The 13,153-nt window shown below is 38.8% G+C and overlaps 1 protein-coding gene across 1 annotated transcript in view; it reads left to right on the forward strand.

Moving 5' to 3' along the window:
- The window catches only part of FUNDC1 (FUN14 domain containing 1), a 13,172-nt gene extending 685 nt beyond the window's left edge, over nucleotides 1-12,487 (forward strand). The window contains exons 2-5 of the mRNA XM_006755185.2: nucleotides 209-365; nucleotides 3,777-3,852; nucleotides 8,753-8,881; nucleotides 11,121-12,487. Of these exons, the coding sequence (XP_006755248.1) occupies nucleotides 209-365; nucleotides 3,777-3,852; nucleotides 8,753-8,881; nucleotides 11,121-11,198 (440 nt within the window). The 3' untranslated portion in view covers nucleotides 11,199-12,487. The remainder of the gene's footprint in view (nucleotides 1-208; nucleotides 366-3,776; nucleotides 3,853-8,752; nucleotides 8,882-11,120) is intronic.
- Nucleotides 12,488-13,153: the final 666 nt, after the last annotated feature.

Raw genomic sequence — 13,153 nt, forward strand, 5'->3', positions numbered from 1 at the left:
CTGGCGTGGGCCCCCGGCTCTGGGCCTTTGGAAAGGAGATGGATGCTAGGCCCTTCACTCTTGAGGCCCAGTCTCAGGGACTGGATGGATCGGACTCTTAATGTTTCCATCTGGGTACCCTTTAACTGTGCTCCAGAAGTAACTGTATAGGACATTCCTGATTTGGGGTTGACTCTAAATGTATTTTTCCCATTTTTGTATTTTGAAGACTATGAAAGTGATGATGACTCTTACGAAGTGTTGGATTTAACCGAGTATGCAAGGAGACACCACTGGTGGAATCGTGTTTTTGGCCACAGTTCTGGACCTATGGTAGAAAAATACTCAGTAGCCACCCAGATTGTAATGGGTGGAGTGACTGGCTGGTGAGAACATCTTTTTCATTACATTTCATTGCGGGAGCCCAGCTGCTGCCCTTCCGTACGAGCAACAGTTACCCTGCCCACTCTGCAGCGGTTCTCAACCTGTGGGTCGCGACCCCTTTGGCGGTGGAACGACCCTTTCACAGGGGTCGCCTAAGACCATCCTGCATATCAGATATTTACATGACAATTCATCACAGTAACAACATGACAGTGATGAAGTAGCAACGAAAATAATTTTATGGTTGGGTCACAACATGAGGAACTGTACTTAAAGGGCCAGAAGGTTGAGAACCATTGCTAGTGGCTTCGCATTGAGGCTTTTCTCTGTGATATGATTAGTGCAGTCATTAGTGATGGGTTTTGGTGATCTACACTGTGCCCACCAGTATGCCACTGTTCCCTCCTCACCTTCCTTTGATTCTTGACATATTTCCCCTCTTCTCATATTTAGCAAATATAGTGCATCTGCTTCAGTAATAGTAGAGGGAGAAACAGATCAGAATTTATTGTGCATAAATAATTTTTACTCGTTCAGTGCTAACAACTGGAAAAACCCATGAGAACTCCCGCAGTAGAACTGGTGTCCAAGATTGTCAGCCCTGTACAGAGCAGTGTGAAATTCTCGGTACAAATTGTTAATAATGATCCAGATGATGCTGTTGATTTTTGTGGGCTGGTTTGGATTATAATGTTTTGAAGAACAGTTGTGGAACATGGAGTCTTCATTGGAATTAAAGGACTGACGGCTTACTCCAAAAATATTGTGGAGTACCTGAAGCCGTTAATAAGCATTAACCTAACTAGCGAACATTTAAGACCGCATGATTACATAATTGTTACTATAGACCTAATCCTGTTATTGTTAGATTAAAAGATTATCCAAATAACAAGGGTCAGAAAGAAGTTTGGCCCTTTATTTTGAAAATGTACAAGACCACAGAGAATTTTTGACGTTAGTGTGGGTGCTGAACTTGTGAATAAACATTTTTCTTAGATGCTAAGTAAATCTGTCTTACATTAATTTAAATATTTACATCGTTAAATTTGACAAACGTAAAATTGATTTTTTAAATTTGTATTTACATGCACCTTGTAAATGTCACGTTACGGGAGACGCTGCTCATGGTGAAGGTTCTGTGATGTTGAGGTGCAGCTTTTAATCATGACATGTACTTATTAATGCTGCTTATGAAAAAAGCCGGCGATTAGAAGAGATGCCTTGTCTGGGCCCTGGTGATCCAGATGGTTCTCCGCAGGCTGGTTGTATCTTGGTCCTCATAATTCAGGGTTTGGTCCTCTGCTTAAAAATAAGCTCACAATGTAGTGCCATTGTTGACTGGTTAATGAGTCAGGGCCTAAAAGCCCCATCTTAAGGAAAACGAAACAATAATTGAGCAATGGAATGAAATCATTGTGTATAGACTCCTTATAGGTCAAACTCGTGAGAAGCCCCGTTATTGGCAGAAGTTTGCTTGGAAAGCCTGGAGATAGAGCAGGGGAAGTTAGTAGGTTCATTGTAGTGGTTCATGCCGTTAGGCCAGTGGTTCTCAACCTGGGCTGCACATTAGAATCACCTGGGAATCTTTTTGAAATCCTGATTTCTGGGCCTCATCCTCCGGAAATTCTGTTTCTTTGTTGTGGGGTGGGGCCACAACATGAGTCACAAAGAAACAGAATTTCTGGAGGATGAGGCCCAGAAATCAGGATTTCAAAAAGATTCCCAGGTGATTCTAATGTGCAGCCAAGGTTGAGAGCCACTGCGTTAGGCAAAGGGATATTGTTGACACCTGGCTGCTGCTTGCCGCCTCCTCTTCCCCTTCTGAGCCTTTGTTGCTGACTTCCCTACTGGGGGCAGTAGGAGGCCGGGGGGCATGGCCTTCTAATAATACATATGTTTGGATAGTAGCCGGGAGTGGCCATGGAGCTGTGTAATAACACTAATACTACACCAGTTTTTGCTGCAATGACTTTAGATTCAGAGTAAGTTTTTGCAATTTTCTTAGGGTATAAAACAGATGTACTATTGTGGCATACATTAAGGAAGAATTGTTAAGAGGTATTAATCTAACTAGTTAATTCAGACAGTTCAGGACATGAGTGGGAGGCTGCGAGTAGCTATAGGTTTTTGTTTTCTTTTTTTAAATATAATTTTACTAGAGGCTTGGAGCATGAAATTTCTTGCACTGGGGTGGGGGGGGGGGGTTGGCCGTCCCTCAGCCCGGCCTGTGCCCTCTCACAGACCAGGATCCCTTGCTCCTTACTGCCACCACACTCGCCAGCCATGAGTTCAGCTTCTGGGAGAGCAGCTCTCCCCTTGTGGGAGCACTCTGACCACCAGGGGGCAGCTCCTGTGTTGAGTGTCTGCCCCCTGGTGGTCAGTGCATGTTATAGCAACCGGTTGTTCTGCTGTTTGGTCAATTTGCATATTAAGGTTTTATTATATAGGATTGATTTCAGAGAGGAAGGGAGAGGGAGAAAGAAACATTAATGATGAGAAAGAATCATTGATTGGCTGCCCTCTACATGCCTCCCACTGGGGATTGTTGAGTCCACAACCCAGGCTCATGCCCCAACCATGAATCAAACCATAACCTCCTGGTTCATGGGTTGACGCTCAATCACTGAGCAACACCAGTTGGGCTATATAGGTTGCTTTTTTTTAATCATAAGAAATTAAAACTAATGTCAGGATGGGTGGTAGCTAGGATAGATGGGAGGAGTGAAGATTAGTTAGAGGGCCTGGAAGATTACTTAATGTGATCTGGAAACAAGGTAATTATGTCTTTGAGAGTGGAGAGAAGATGAGTCAAATAATGTTTTGGAGATAGATATAGGTAAGGAAACTGTGAGAAATGTGGGCTGAGGTGGGGTCATGAAATGGAACTCCAACTGGACCTGAAAGGGTAGAAAAGTTGTAGATGGGCAGAGCTAAGTGGAAACCCCTAGAAACAGGGAGATTAATCGCTTGAGCAATGCCGAGGACCTGTTTAGAATCTAATTGGGTTGGAGCAGAAGTTTTGGGTAGAGTAAGGGTCAGCCAAGTGTGTAGAACATCTTGACTGTATTAAGAAAGCAAAACAAAACAAATCACTTTCATTACGGAGAATCCCAACTTCACAAATGCAGAAGGAAGAGTATAATGAACCCCTGAATGCTCAACATTGTTTCAGTTGCCAATTATTTTTTCCTGTAAATTCCCTTCCTCTTCTCTCCATTCCTGAAGCACATCTCAGACAATTTAGATTGTGCACTTTTGACTAGCTTAGGTAACATTGAGGGTTTCTGAGTAGGTAAGGGACATAATCAAAAGAAATGGGAAGACATTAAGATTTTATTAGGAAAGCAATGAAAAGTAGAAGAGGGAGAGAGTTTAATGCATCATTGATCTCGTTTTTTGTTATTTCATTAAAGGTGTGCAGGATTTTTGTTTCAGAAAGTTGGAAAACTTGCAGCAACGGCAGTAGGTGGTGGCTTTCTTCTCCTTCAGGTATGTCAGAGCTTTATTTACTTGCCTCTGCTTTCGTATGTAGCCCTCGGAAAATGAGAAAGTCCAGTTTAGCAGTTTCACTCCTGTCCATTTTAATAGAAGACGGAATTTTTCTTTCAGACATCAGTTTATGGGAAAACTAAAATGAGTTTTGAAAGCTGGCATCTGTCATTAAAGGCAACTATGTAATACTTCTAAGTTTTTTAAACACAATGTGATCCCAATTATTAAAAAGACAACTATTAAAATTCATGGTGTCTCCTTTTTTTTTTTAATTACTCACCCACATTTTCCTTGAAGCATCTCCCCAGAAAAATAAACATTTTACCAATAACATAAACCTACTCATCCTGACCATTGTAGACATATATTTAAAATTCACACATGGTACATAATATTCCAAAGGTCTCTCCTTCCCGTTTCCTAGCCATCGGTTTTCTGTCCCAGAGGAAATAACTGTTAGCAATTTCTAATATGTTTTTTAAAACTAGGGAACCGTAATAATATAGAAAGTGGAAAATTGGGTTTAAAAAATCATCCATAATCCTATTTCTGAGGCTGGTTGGTTTGAAATTATAGTTTTATTCATGTTCCTCTAAGGTTTTAAAAAAAATGTTTTGCCATTACAGGGTGTTTATCAGCATGTTATCTGGGATCCATGTCTGTTAGGCATATATTTTTCCAAAAATATCATTCCCTGAAGATCAGATATAGTAAATCCTAAAAGTGAAAATCTCTGGGAATGAATGTTAGCAACAATCTTAAAGATACAGGGGACTGTCAGTAGTACCAGATTTTAAAAAGATTGATGGGCACAGCAACCAAAATCTTACCTCAGCACCTAAGCCATTGATCGTGTAATAACCAGTGTTGTTGCCTGAAGTATAAAGGGATTGAGTCCGGATGTGCTAAGTACAGATTTCGCGTTGTTTACCAGTTTTACAAAAATGTTTTTTCTTTCTGTTAGTGGCATTGTTATGAGTAATTGCTCCTTACTTGTGGTAAGAGGTGAAAAGAAACATGGTTAATGTTTAAATTTAGTCCTTTGGATAATATGCCAGCATTTGTATAGAAGAGAATTTTATTTAAGCTGATTTTAACTTTGGTTTATATAAATCAAGTATTAAGGTATCTAATTCTATAGCTATTTCATAACTCAGTTGTCATTTCTGTTTAGTGGAAAGTCATTTCTGTTTACTGAACTGAGGCAGAGCTTCCTGAAATGTTCACAGATAGAGGGGATTATACATTGCAGTTCACGCTGCGTGTCCGTTTTTCCGAAGTCCATTTCAGTCCACTCAGTGTGCACCACTCATGTCCACCTTCTGCTTCTCCGGGCCTAGTCCACATATTCTTGGAAGTCACTAAGCAGAAGAACATGGGACTTATCTGCATCAAACCAATTTTTCCCACAGATATGAGTTACATTGAAAACTCAGTAGAAGGAACAAAGAGGAAATAAGAGTAGCAAATGGCTTTTAGGCCAATCGCCTCTTATTCTTTAGGCCCACTTCCATATTTCTGTTAACTTTACTTATATTTACATATACATATTAGTTTACTTAGAGCTTAAAGCTTTTCTAGTAACTCAGTAATAAATGTTTTGTGGTAGGTATTACCACACTGCCATATGAAAATAGACAGTGGTATGTAAAACTTATCAATTTATTTGTTCAGGCTTTTATATGCCCATAATGCAAAAGGTCAAATACATGTACAAGGCATGTTACAGACTAGAGTAGTACACTGCCTTCCTCACTATCCTCTCATTTTCCCTCCCCTTGAGACAACTACTTTGAACTCTTAGCTGACTCTTAAAGATATTTTTCCTTTATTCCTAAACAAGTTAATTGGACAGTTTTTGATCTTTTAGTTTGAGGTGTTACCTATTGGCTTCCCATTATGGAATATGAGAATTTAGCTAGCATTTATTGAACTTCTCTGTGTGCCCCTTCACTTCAGTCTCCCACATTTGCATCCCCCTCACCCCCGTTCCCCCACATCATCTGAGTATTATTATTTCATAATTGTGTTAGATCATTACCTAGAGTTCACTGAGCTTCTTGAATATGTAAATTGATGTCTTTAACAATGTTTGGGAAGGTTTGGGCCATTATGTCTTCAAATATTTATTCCCCTCCCATTTTTCTCCTGAACATGACTCTGATTATATACATGTTGGGCTTTTTGATAATATCCTGAAGCTGTGTTCATTTATTTTTTTCGATCTGTTTTTTAGGTTTTATGATTTCTAGTGATGTAGCTTCAAGTTCATTGACTCTTTCCTGTCACCTACCTTCTGCCATTAAGTTTATTCAGTAAATTTATTTCAGATATTGTATTTTCCAATTCTGGGACTTTCATTTGGTTCTTTTTATATTTTCTGTCTCCGGTTAGAGTTCTTTATTTTTAAAGTTTTTTTTTTAATTTTTATTGATTTCACAGAGGGAGAAGGCGAGAGAGATAGAAACATCAATGATGAGAGAGAATCATTGATTGGCTGCCTCCTGCACGCCCCCAACTGGGGATCGAGCCCGCAACCCAGGCATGTACCTTGACTGGGAATTGAACCTTGACCTCCTGGTTCATAGGTTGATCCTCAACCATTGAGCCACTCCAGCCGGACTGGTGAGAGTTCTTTTCATTGATTACAAGCATAGTTTCCTTTATATCATTGAGCATAGTTATAATAGCCACTTTAAAGTCCTGATAATTTCAATATCTGGGTCATCATAGTGTTGGCATCGGTTGATTTTCTACAACATTTTTCTGTTTTATGATATATCACATAACTTCTTTGGATTTTATCCTGGGCATTGGGAATGTTAGGTGGTGGAGACTCTGGATTCTATTTTATTCCTCTGAAGCGTGTTGATTTGATTTTAGTAGGCAGTTGATTTGATTAGACTCAAATTGCAAACTCCATCTCACTTGTGGTGGGTAGCAGCTCAAAACCCAGTTTATTTCTTTTAGCCTTAACCAGAATGCTTGTTTCTGCCCCTTGAATGTGTGGCTCAGGACTTGGGGAAAGTTTACATAGAATTTGGGGCTCCCTTTCTCTAGGTCTCTCCTTTCTGGGAGCTGTTACCATCCTGGGCTCTGTCCTCTAGTTCTTCAGGCTAGAGAGATGGCATATTTCCTATTGAAGTGTTTGCCATCCTGCAGTTGCATCGTGTCCTCAGGATAAAGCCAGAAAAATGAGCAACTCACCTTATATAGGTTACCCTTCCTACAAGTTTTAATTCCCCTTCAAAGTCTGCTTGCTTTTGTTAATTCTGGAGCCCTTGTATTTTAACCAGGGTTTATAGTTGCTCTTTATTTTTTAAATCCTCACCCGAGGATATTTTTTTTCCCATTGATTTTTTTAGAGAGAGTGGAAGGGAGAGGAGAGACACAGAGAGAAACAACGTGAGAGAGACACATTGATTGGTTGCCTCCCACACACAGCCCTGGCGGCGGGCGGGGGTTTGGGGATCGAGCCTGCAACCGAGGTACATGCCTTTGAGCAGGAATCGAACCTGAGACCCTTCCAGTCCGCAGGCTGACACTCTAACCCCTGAGCCAAACTGACTAGGGCTATAGTTGCTCTTTACGGAAAAGTCCCAAAGATTCATTATCATGTCCATGCAAATAGCTGTGTCAACTACTGCCAGGAAAACTTTCACTTGCCATTTATGTAATCAGCACTGTTTTGCTGAAGCTGGAGTTTGAAGTGAATACTGGAAGGTAAAGAAATACAGATAAATAAAATCTTCTATGTGGTCATTCAGAGTGAAAATGGAACCTAAGATTCCCAACCTATTTGTATAAAAGCAGCTATTTTCATTATTGAAGAATTTTATGTGTGGTTCATAGTCAAAGTGATATATTAAAAGATTACAAAGAAAGCCTTAGCTTCATAGAAGTGATTTATAATGGTATATAAGGCTTACTGTGTGATTCTTTATATTTTTATTTTATTATTTGGAGGGACTAACTGTATGAGAGTTTTTTCTTATGGTTAATAGGCATTTAGCTATAGTTTTATTAAAAGGATTTATGGCATGAAACTTGCATAGATTATATTTCTCTTACAGTCCACTTTTAAAATCATTTACCAGAAGTATTCTTAATTTAAGTTGAGTCAGATTTAGTAAAGAGCCTTTATCAGGCAGGCTACTTTAGATTTCTTTAGTGACCTAAAACTGATTGGTTTTTTTGATCCTTTATAATTTAAAGGTGCTATTTAATTAAAAGGTGCTATTAGCTGTAGCATTTTGGTAATCTGTCTTTTTAGTTAATTACCAAATTCCAAAAGTTATGATAGCATTATAGTACAGTTATAATTTTTGGAATCTTTTCCTGTCATACACTGTGCTTTTCTTAACATAGTGTTTATCACATCCAAGTAATTATTTATGTTTAATGTCTGTTTCCCCCAACAGACCCAAAGCTCTCTGAGGTTGGAGACTTATGTCTCCCTTGTTCTTGGCTGTTGCTTGGAGGTTTAGAACAGTGCTTGACACAGAGTAGTTACTGAATATCTGTTAAATGAGTAAATTAGTGGATAAACTGTGATTTCTTTACCTCTAAGCTTCATACATTTCTTGAAATCTGGATGTTCATATATTCCTGGCTAATAGATTTATTAGCAAACTGGTTGGTTTAGTATTACCCCCCTTTTTTTCTTAAGAATATGTTTTTATTGATTTTAGAGAGAGGAAGGGAGAGGTAAAAGGAGAGGGAGAGAAACATCATCAGCTGCCTCCTGCACGCCCCCTACTGGGGATTGAGCTGCAATCCTGGCATGTGCCCTGACCGCGAATCAAACTGGCAACCTTGGTGCATGGGACAATGTGCCCAACCAACTGAGCCACACCGGCCAGGGCAGGAATTAACCATTTTTATTGCATTTTTGTAGATTGCTAGTCACAGTGGCTATGTGCAGATCGACTGGAAGAAAGTTGAAAAAGGTGTAAACAAAGCAAAAAGACAGATTAAAAAACGAGCGAATAAGGCAGCACCTGAAATCAACAACATAATTGACGAGGTAAGACCATACTTTTTTGCCTCCCTTTTTTTAGCAGGTCTTCATTAGTAGAAAATGTGAATAGGGATTATCTTTTTGTAAAAAAAAAAAAAATTGGTATTTTTGCTTATGGAGTATTAAGTAGAATTTGGGATCAAGCCACCATTTAAATAGTTAACATAGTTTCCTCTGTTCATTTCCCACCTACTTTGAGCTACATGTAAAAGCTGATGACATTGTTCTTCCAGAATTTTTCCTCTGCTTTTACAAATGTGTACATGTATAGACAAGGTATGGGAAAACTAAAATTACCTATATTTTTCTTGAGGTGAAATAGTTTGAAATGTTAGTTTAATAATGTTTTTATATATATATTTTCTTATACTGTTTAGAATTGAATACGCCCTTGTTCTTGTTTTTGTTCTATACTTTTACTTCTTCCAACTTTTTATTTTGAAAAATTTCAAACCAGTTGAAAGTTAAAAGACAAATGCAGTGAATACCCAGATGCCTTTCATCTGTTCACCAAATTGTTTTGCAACATTTGCTTTGTCTCTGTGTGTGCATATATGTGTGTATGTGTGTGAGATTTACACTATTTATTTTTGCTGAACTATTTGAGATGTCATGACTTTCACTCTTACTTTTAGCATATAACTCCTAAGAGTACAGATATTCTGCATGACTACAATTACCCTTATTATTCTCCCCAAATTTAACATGATAAATAGTATTTCCATATCACAGTTTTTCCACAAAAATATTGCTTTTTTTCCCATTTGGTTGTCATGTGTCTGAAGTCTCCTTCATTTTTATTTTTTATTTATTTATTTATTTTGTAGAGAGTACTATATATGCCCCCCTTATTCTCCCCATTTTCCCAGCCTCCACCCCACTCCAGGACTTAGTCTCCGTTAATCTTGAATAGTCCCTGCCGGGGCTGACCAGCAGACCCCGAGCGGCAGATGAACAGATTGCTCTGACACACGTTTCTGTGAGAGAGGGTTAAGGGACTGTTTTGCTTTAGGAACAAAAGCAGCCCTGTTTGCCTGCCTCTTTAGCTTTTTATTGTCACAACAGGTTGAACTCAAATTAACCTCTACAATCAGCAGGGTAAGTATCCTTGAGAAAGCACATGCTTCTACAAGGTCAGGTCTTTAATGACTAAACATAGAGATTCCAGCAAAACACCCCAGGGGATTGGACTTGTTTGGAAAAGTCAAGGCAGGGGCAGCCAGCTTTGACCTCAGAGGCCCCCGACCTTTCCGAGAATCCTCCTTACAGACATTCCAACCAAGTCCCGTGTTTCCCCACAAGTCCCCACATCTGGGATTTTTTTTCTTTCTTTCTTAAAAAATGTTTTGATTATAGGGAGGAAGGTAGAGGGAGAGAGAAACATTGATTGGTGTGTCAGAGAAATATCTGTTGGCTACCTCTGCACGCCTCTTACTGGGGATGGAGCCTGCAACTGGGGCATGTGCCCCAACTGGGAATTGAACCATGACCTCCTGGTTTATAGGTCGATGTTCAACCCCTGAGCCACACCAGCCGGGCACCTGTTCTATAGGTAGATTTTTTTTTCACCTGTGAGATTATTGCTAGGCTATAGCTTGGGGGCCTAGAACAGTGCTTGACACAGAATAGGCACTCAGTATCTGTTAAATTAACCTATTATCTCAGTAGCCAAGAAGCTTACTGGGCCTGGCTGGGAGCTCTGGGCTCCTCCATTTTGTAATGGACAGCCCTGGCGTCTTGTGTGGTGGTTAGCACCTGCTCTCATAGGTGCACAAGAATTTTTGCTGAATATTATTAAATTGAGGAAAACATCTGAAAACAGTACTTAGCTCTGGATTTAATAGTATTTTTTTAAAATTTGCATCTTTATTTTTCTTATTGTGGTAAAATATATGTAACATAAAATGGATCATTTTAACTATTTTGAAATGCACAATTCAGTGGCATTAAGTACATTCACACTTTTGTGCCACCGTTACCACGATCCATTTGCAGAAATTTTTCATCATCCTAAACAGAAACTCTAACCATTAAGCAGTAACTCCCACAATTGACCCCTCTCCCCACCCTTGGCAACTAACCTCTGTTCTACTTTCTGTCTCAATGAATTTGACTAGTCATGTGAGTAGAATCACAGAACATTTGTCCTTTTTTGTGTTTCTTATTTCACTTAACTTAATGTTTTAGAGATTCACCCATTTTGTAGCATAATTAAGAGTGTTCTTGTTTGAACTTTATGTTTCAGGCAACAGAATTTGTCAAACAGAACATTGTGATATCCAGTGGATTTGTGGGAGGCTTTTTGCTAGGCCTTGCGTCTTAAGGATGTGAGTGTTCTACCACAGCGGAGTCACTTGTGAGAAAAGAAGTCGTGACAAGGTGGTCTCTCAACATTACACGCCCCCGGGGTGACAAGAAGCAACTAGTTGGACAATTTCAAGTTCAAAAGTTAGCATATTGCCATCTGAAGTTTGGCAAACTAGTATCTGCTGTAAAACAACCTATATGGTATGTGTACAATAGTATTCCTGATCCAAATCTGGCTGTCATTTATTTAAATCAGATGTTCTTCATTGTGCTTTATAGTAGTGCCAATAAAAAAAAACACTATTATAGCTGCAACATTAGGGCTGACTTTTTAAAAGATATGTCTGCAATAAACCGAACTGTAATGCCCTTTTGTGGAAGGATTTAGAAATAGTAGAATTATTAAAGATATCAAACTGATTTAATACCAATTTTTTGGATTGTTTTTCCTGTAAGTCTTAGTTTGATAATATAATAACTGTAGTAAATGATTTTAAGGAAGGCTCTTCTAAGAAAATATTACATGTTTTAAGCTTTTTTTCTTTCTTTGATGTCTGTAGTTGTGAAATAACTTTTTGTACCAAAGCTTCTAAATGTTTTTTATTAATTTATTTATCCTGGCTGCATGAGCAGAACTAATTATTCTGAGAGTACATATAGTTGGTTCACTGGTTTATTATATTCGAGTGAACCTCCTTTCTCGGTTCTAAAAGTCCCAATTATTATTTTGTCCTCTTCACAAAGTGGTAAAAATTACCTTAAAATACTTAGTAGTACAGTACGAATTTACTGCCTGAAGAACCGTGGTTTTCTATATAACTGTGAAGTTGCAGCTTAAAGAGAATTGTCTCCTTCATCTAGAGATACAACTGCTAAAACATTCAAACTCTTGCTAGCATTGTGTTGGTTGCCCACTAGGCCATTTGACTTGATTCTCAGGGCCGACATTACACTCCCTCCCAGGCTCCTTTGTCCAGAAAAGCTTCCTGTATTGTTTGTTTTGTCCACAGAGTTCTATGTTTTAGTTGGGAACAACCTCAGAACAACATGTATTGGAGTCTTCAGGTTGGAAAGGTTGCAGATACTTTAGTCTGTCTCCTTTGGATCGCCAGTGCCCAGAGTATATTTTGTGTATTGTAAAAATAAGGCATTTCATACTTTTGAATTGGGTACAGTCCCTTTGCTTTCATTATTGCAAGACTCCTTAAAATTGAATGTGAGATTGGTTTTCATGTTCTTTCTTTACTCTCCTTAGTGCCTCAGATACAATGCTAAATAAAACTCAGAAGTGGTTTTGCTTATAAATACTTGTTTTTTCTTCTTTAAGCTTTTCTCTGTTTAATCCTCACCAAGCTTTTCATTGCTGTGAAATTAAAAAGGTAAAATACAGGGTGGGGCAAAAGTAGGTTTACCGTTGTGAGTACGTGAAACAGAGTTTATTCTTGTATTATTATTTATTAAATTATTGTATTATTTTCCATGCAAATAACTGTAAACCTACTTTTGCCCCACACTGTATTCTACATTAGGTAGAACCTTGGCCACGCTTCTTGGCACCATATCTGCATGACGTTTTCATCTGATACCGTTGGGCAGACCGCTGTAGGGAGTTCTAGTAGCTGGTTCGATGTGTTCATTTTGGAAATATTTATAGTGTCTGTTCTGTGTATGATACACTGGAAAGTCGGAGGAGGAACACAAAAATGTCTGCCCTCAAATAGAGACAAATATTTCTATGCGGAAAGTTATATAATAACATAGGGAAGCCATGGCCAGTATGGCTCAGATGGTTGGGTGTTGTTTGCCAGTTCGATTCCTGGTCATATGCCTGGGTTATAGCTCGATCTCCAGTGGGGGCGTGCAGGAGGCAGTAAAATATAATGTACATAGTTTAAGAAGTCAAATAGTATTTGACTACAAATAAGACTTCTAAAAAAAGAGTACTTCTTTGCCCTAACTCTCTCCAGCTTC

This window comes from Myotis davidii, unplaced genomic scaffold (genome assembly GCF_000327345.1).
Source record: "Myotis davidii unplaced genomic scaffold, ASM32734v1 scaffold1673, whole genome shotgun sequence".
Classification (NCBI taxonomy): domain Eukaryota; kingdom Metazoa; phylum Chordata; class Mammalia; order Chiroptera; family Vespertilionidae; genus Myotis; species Myotis davidii.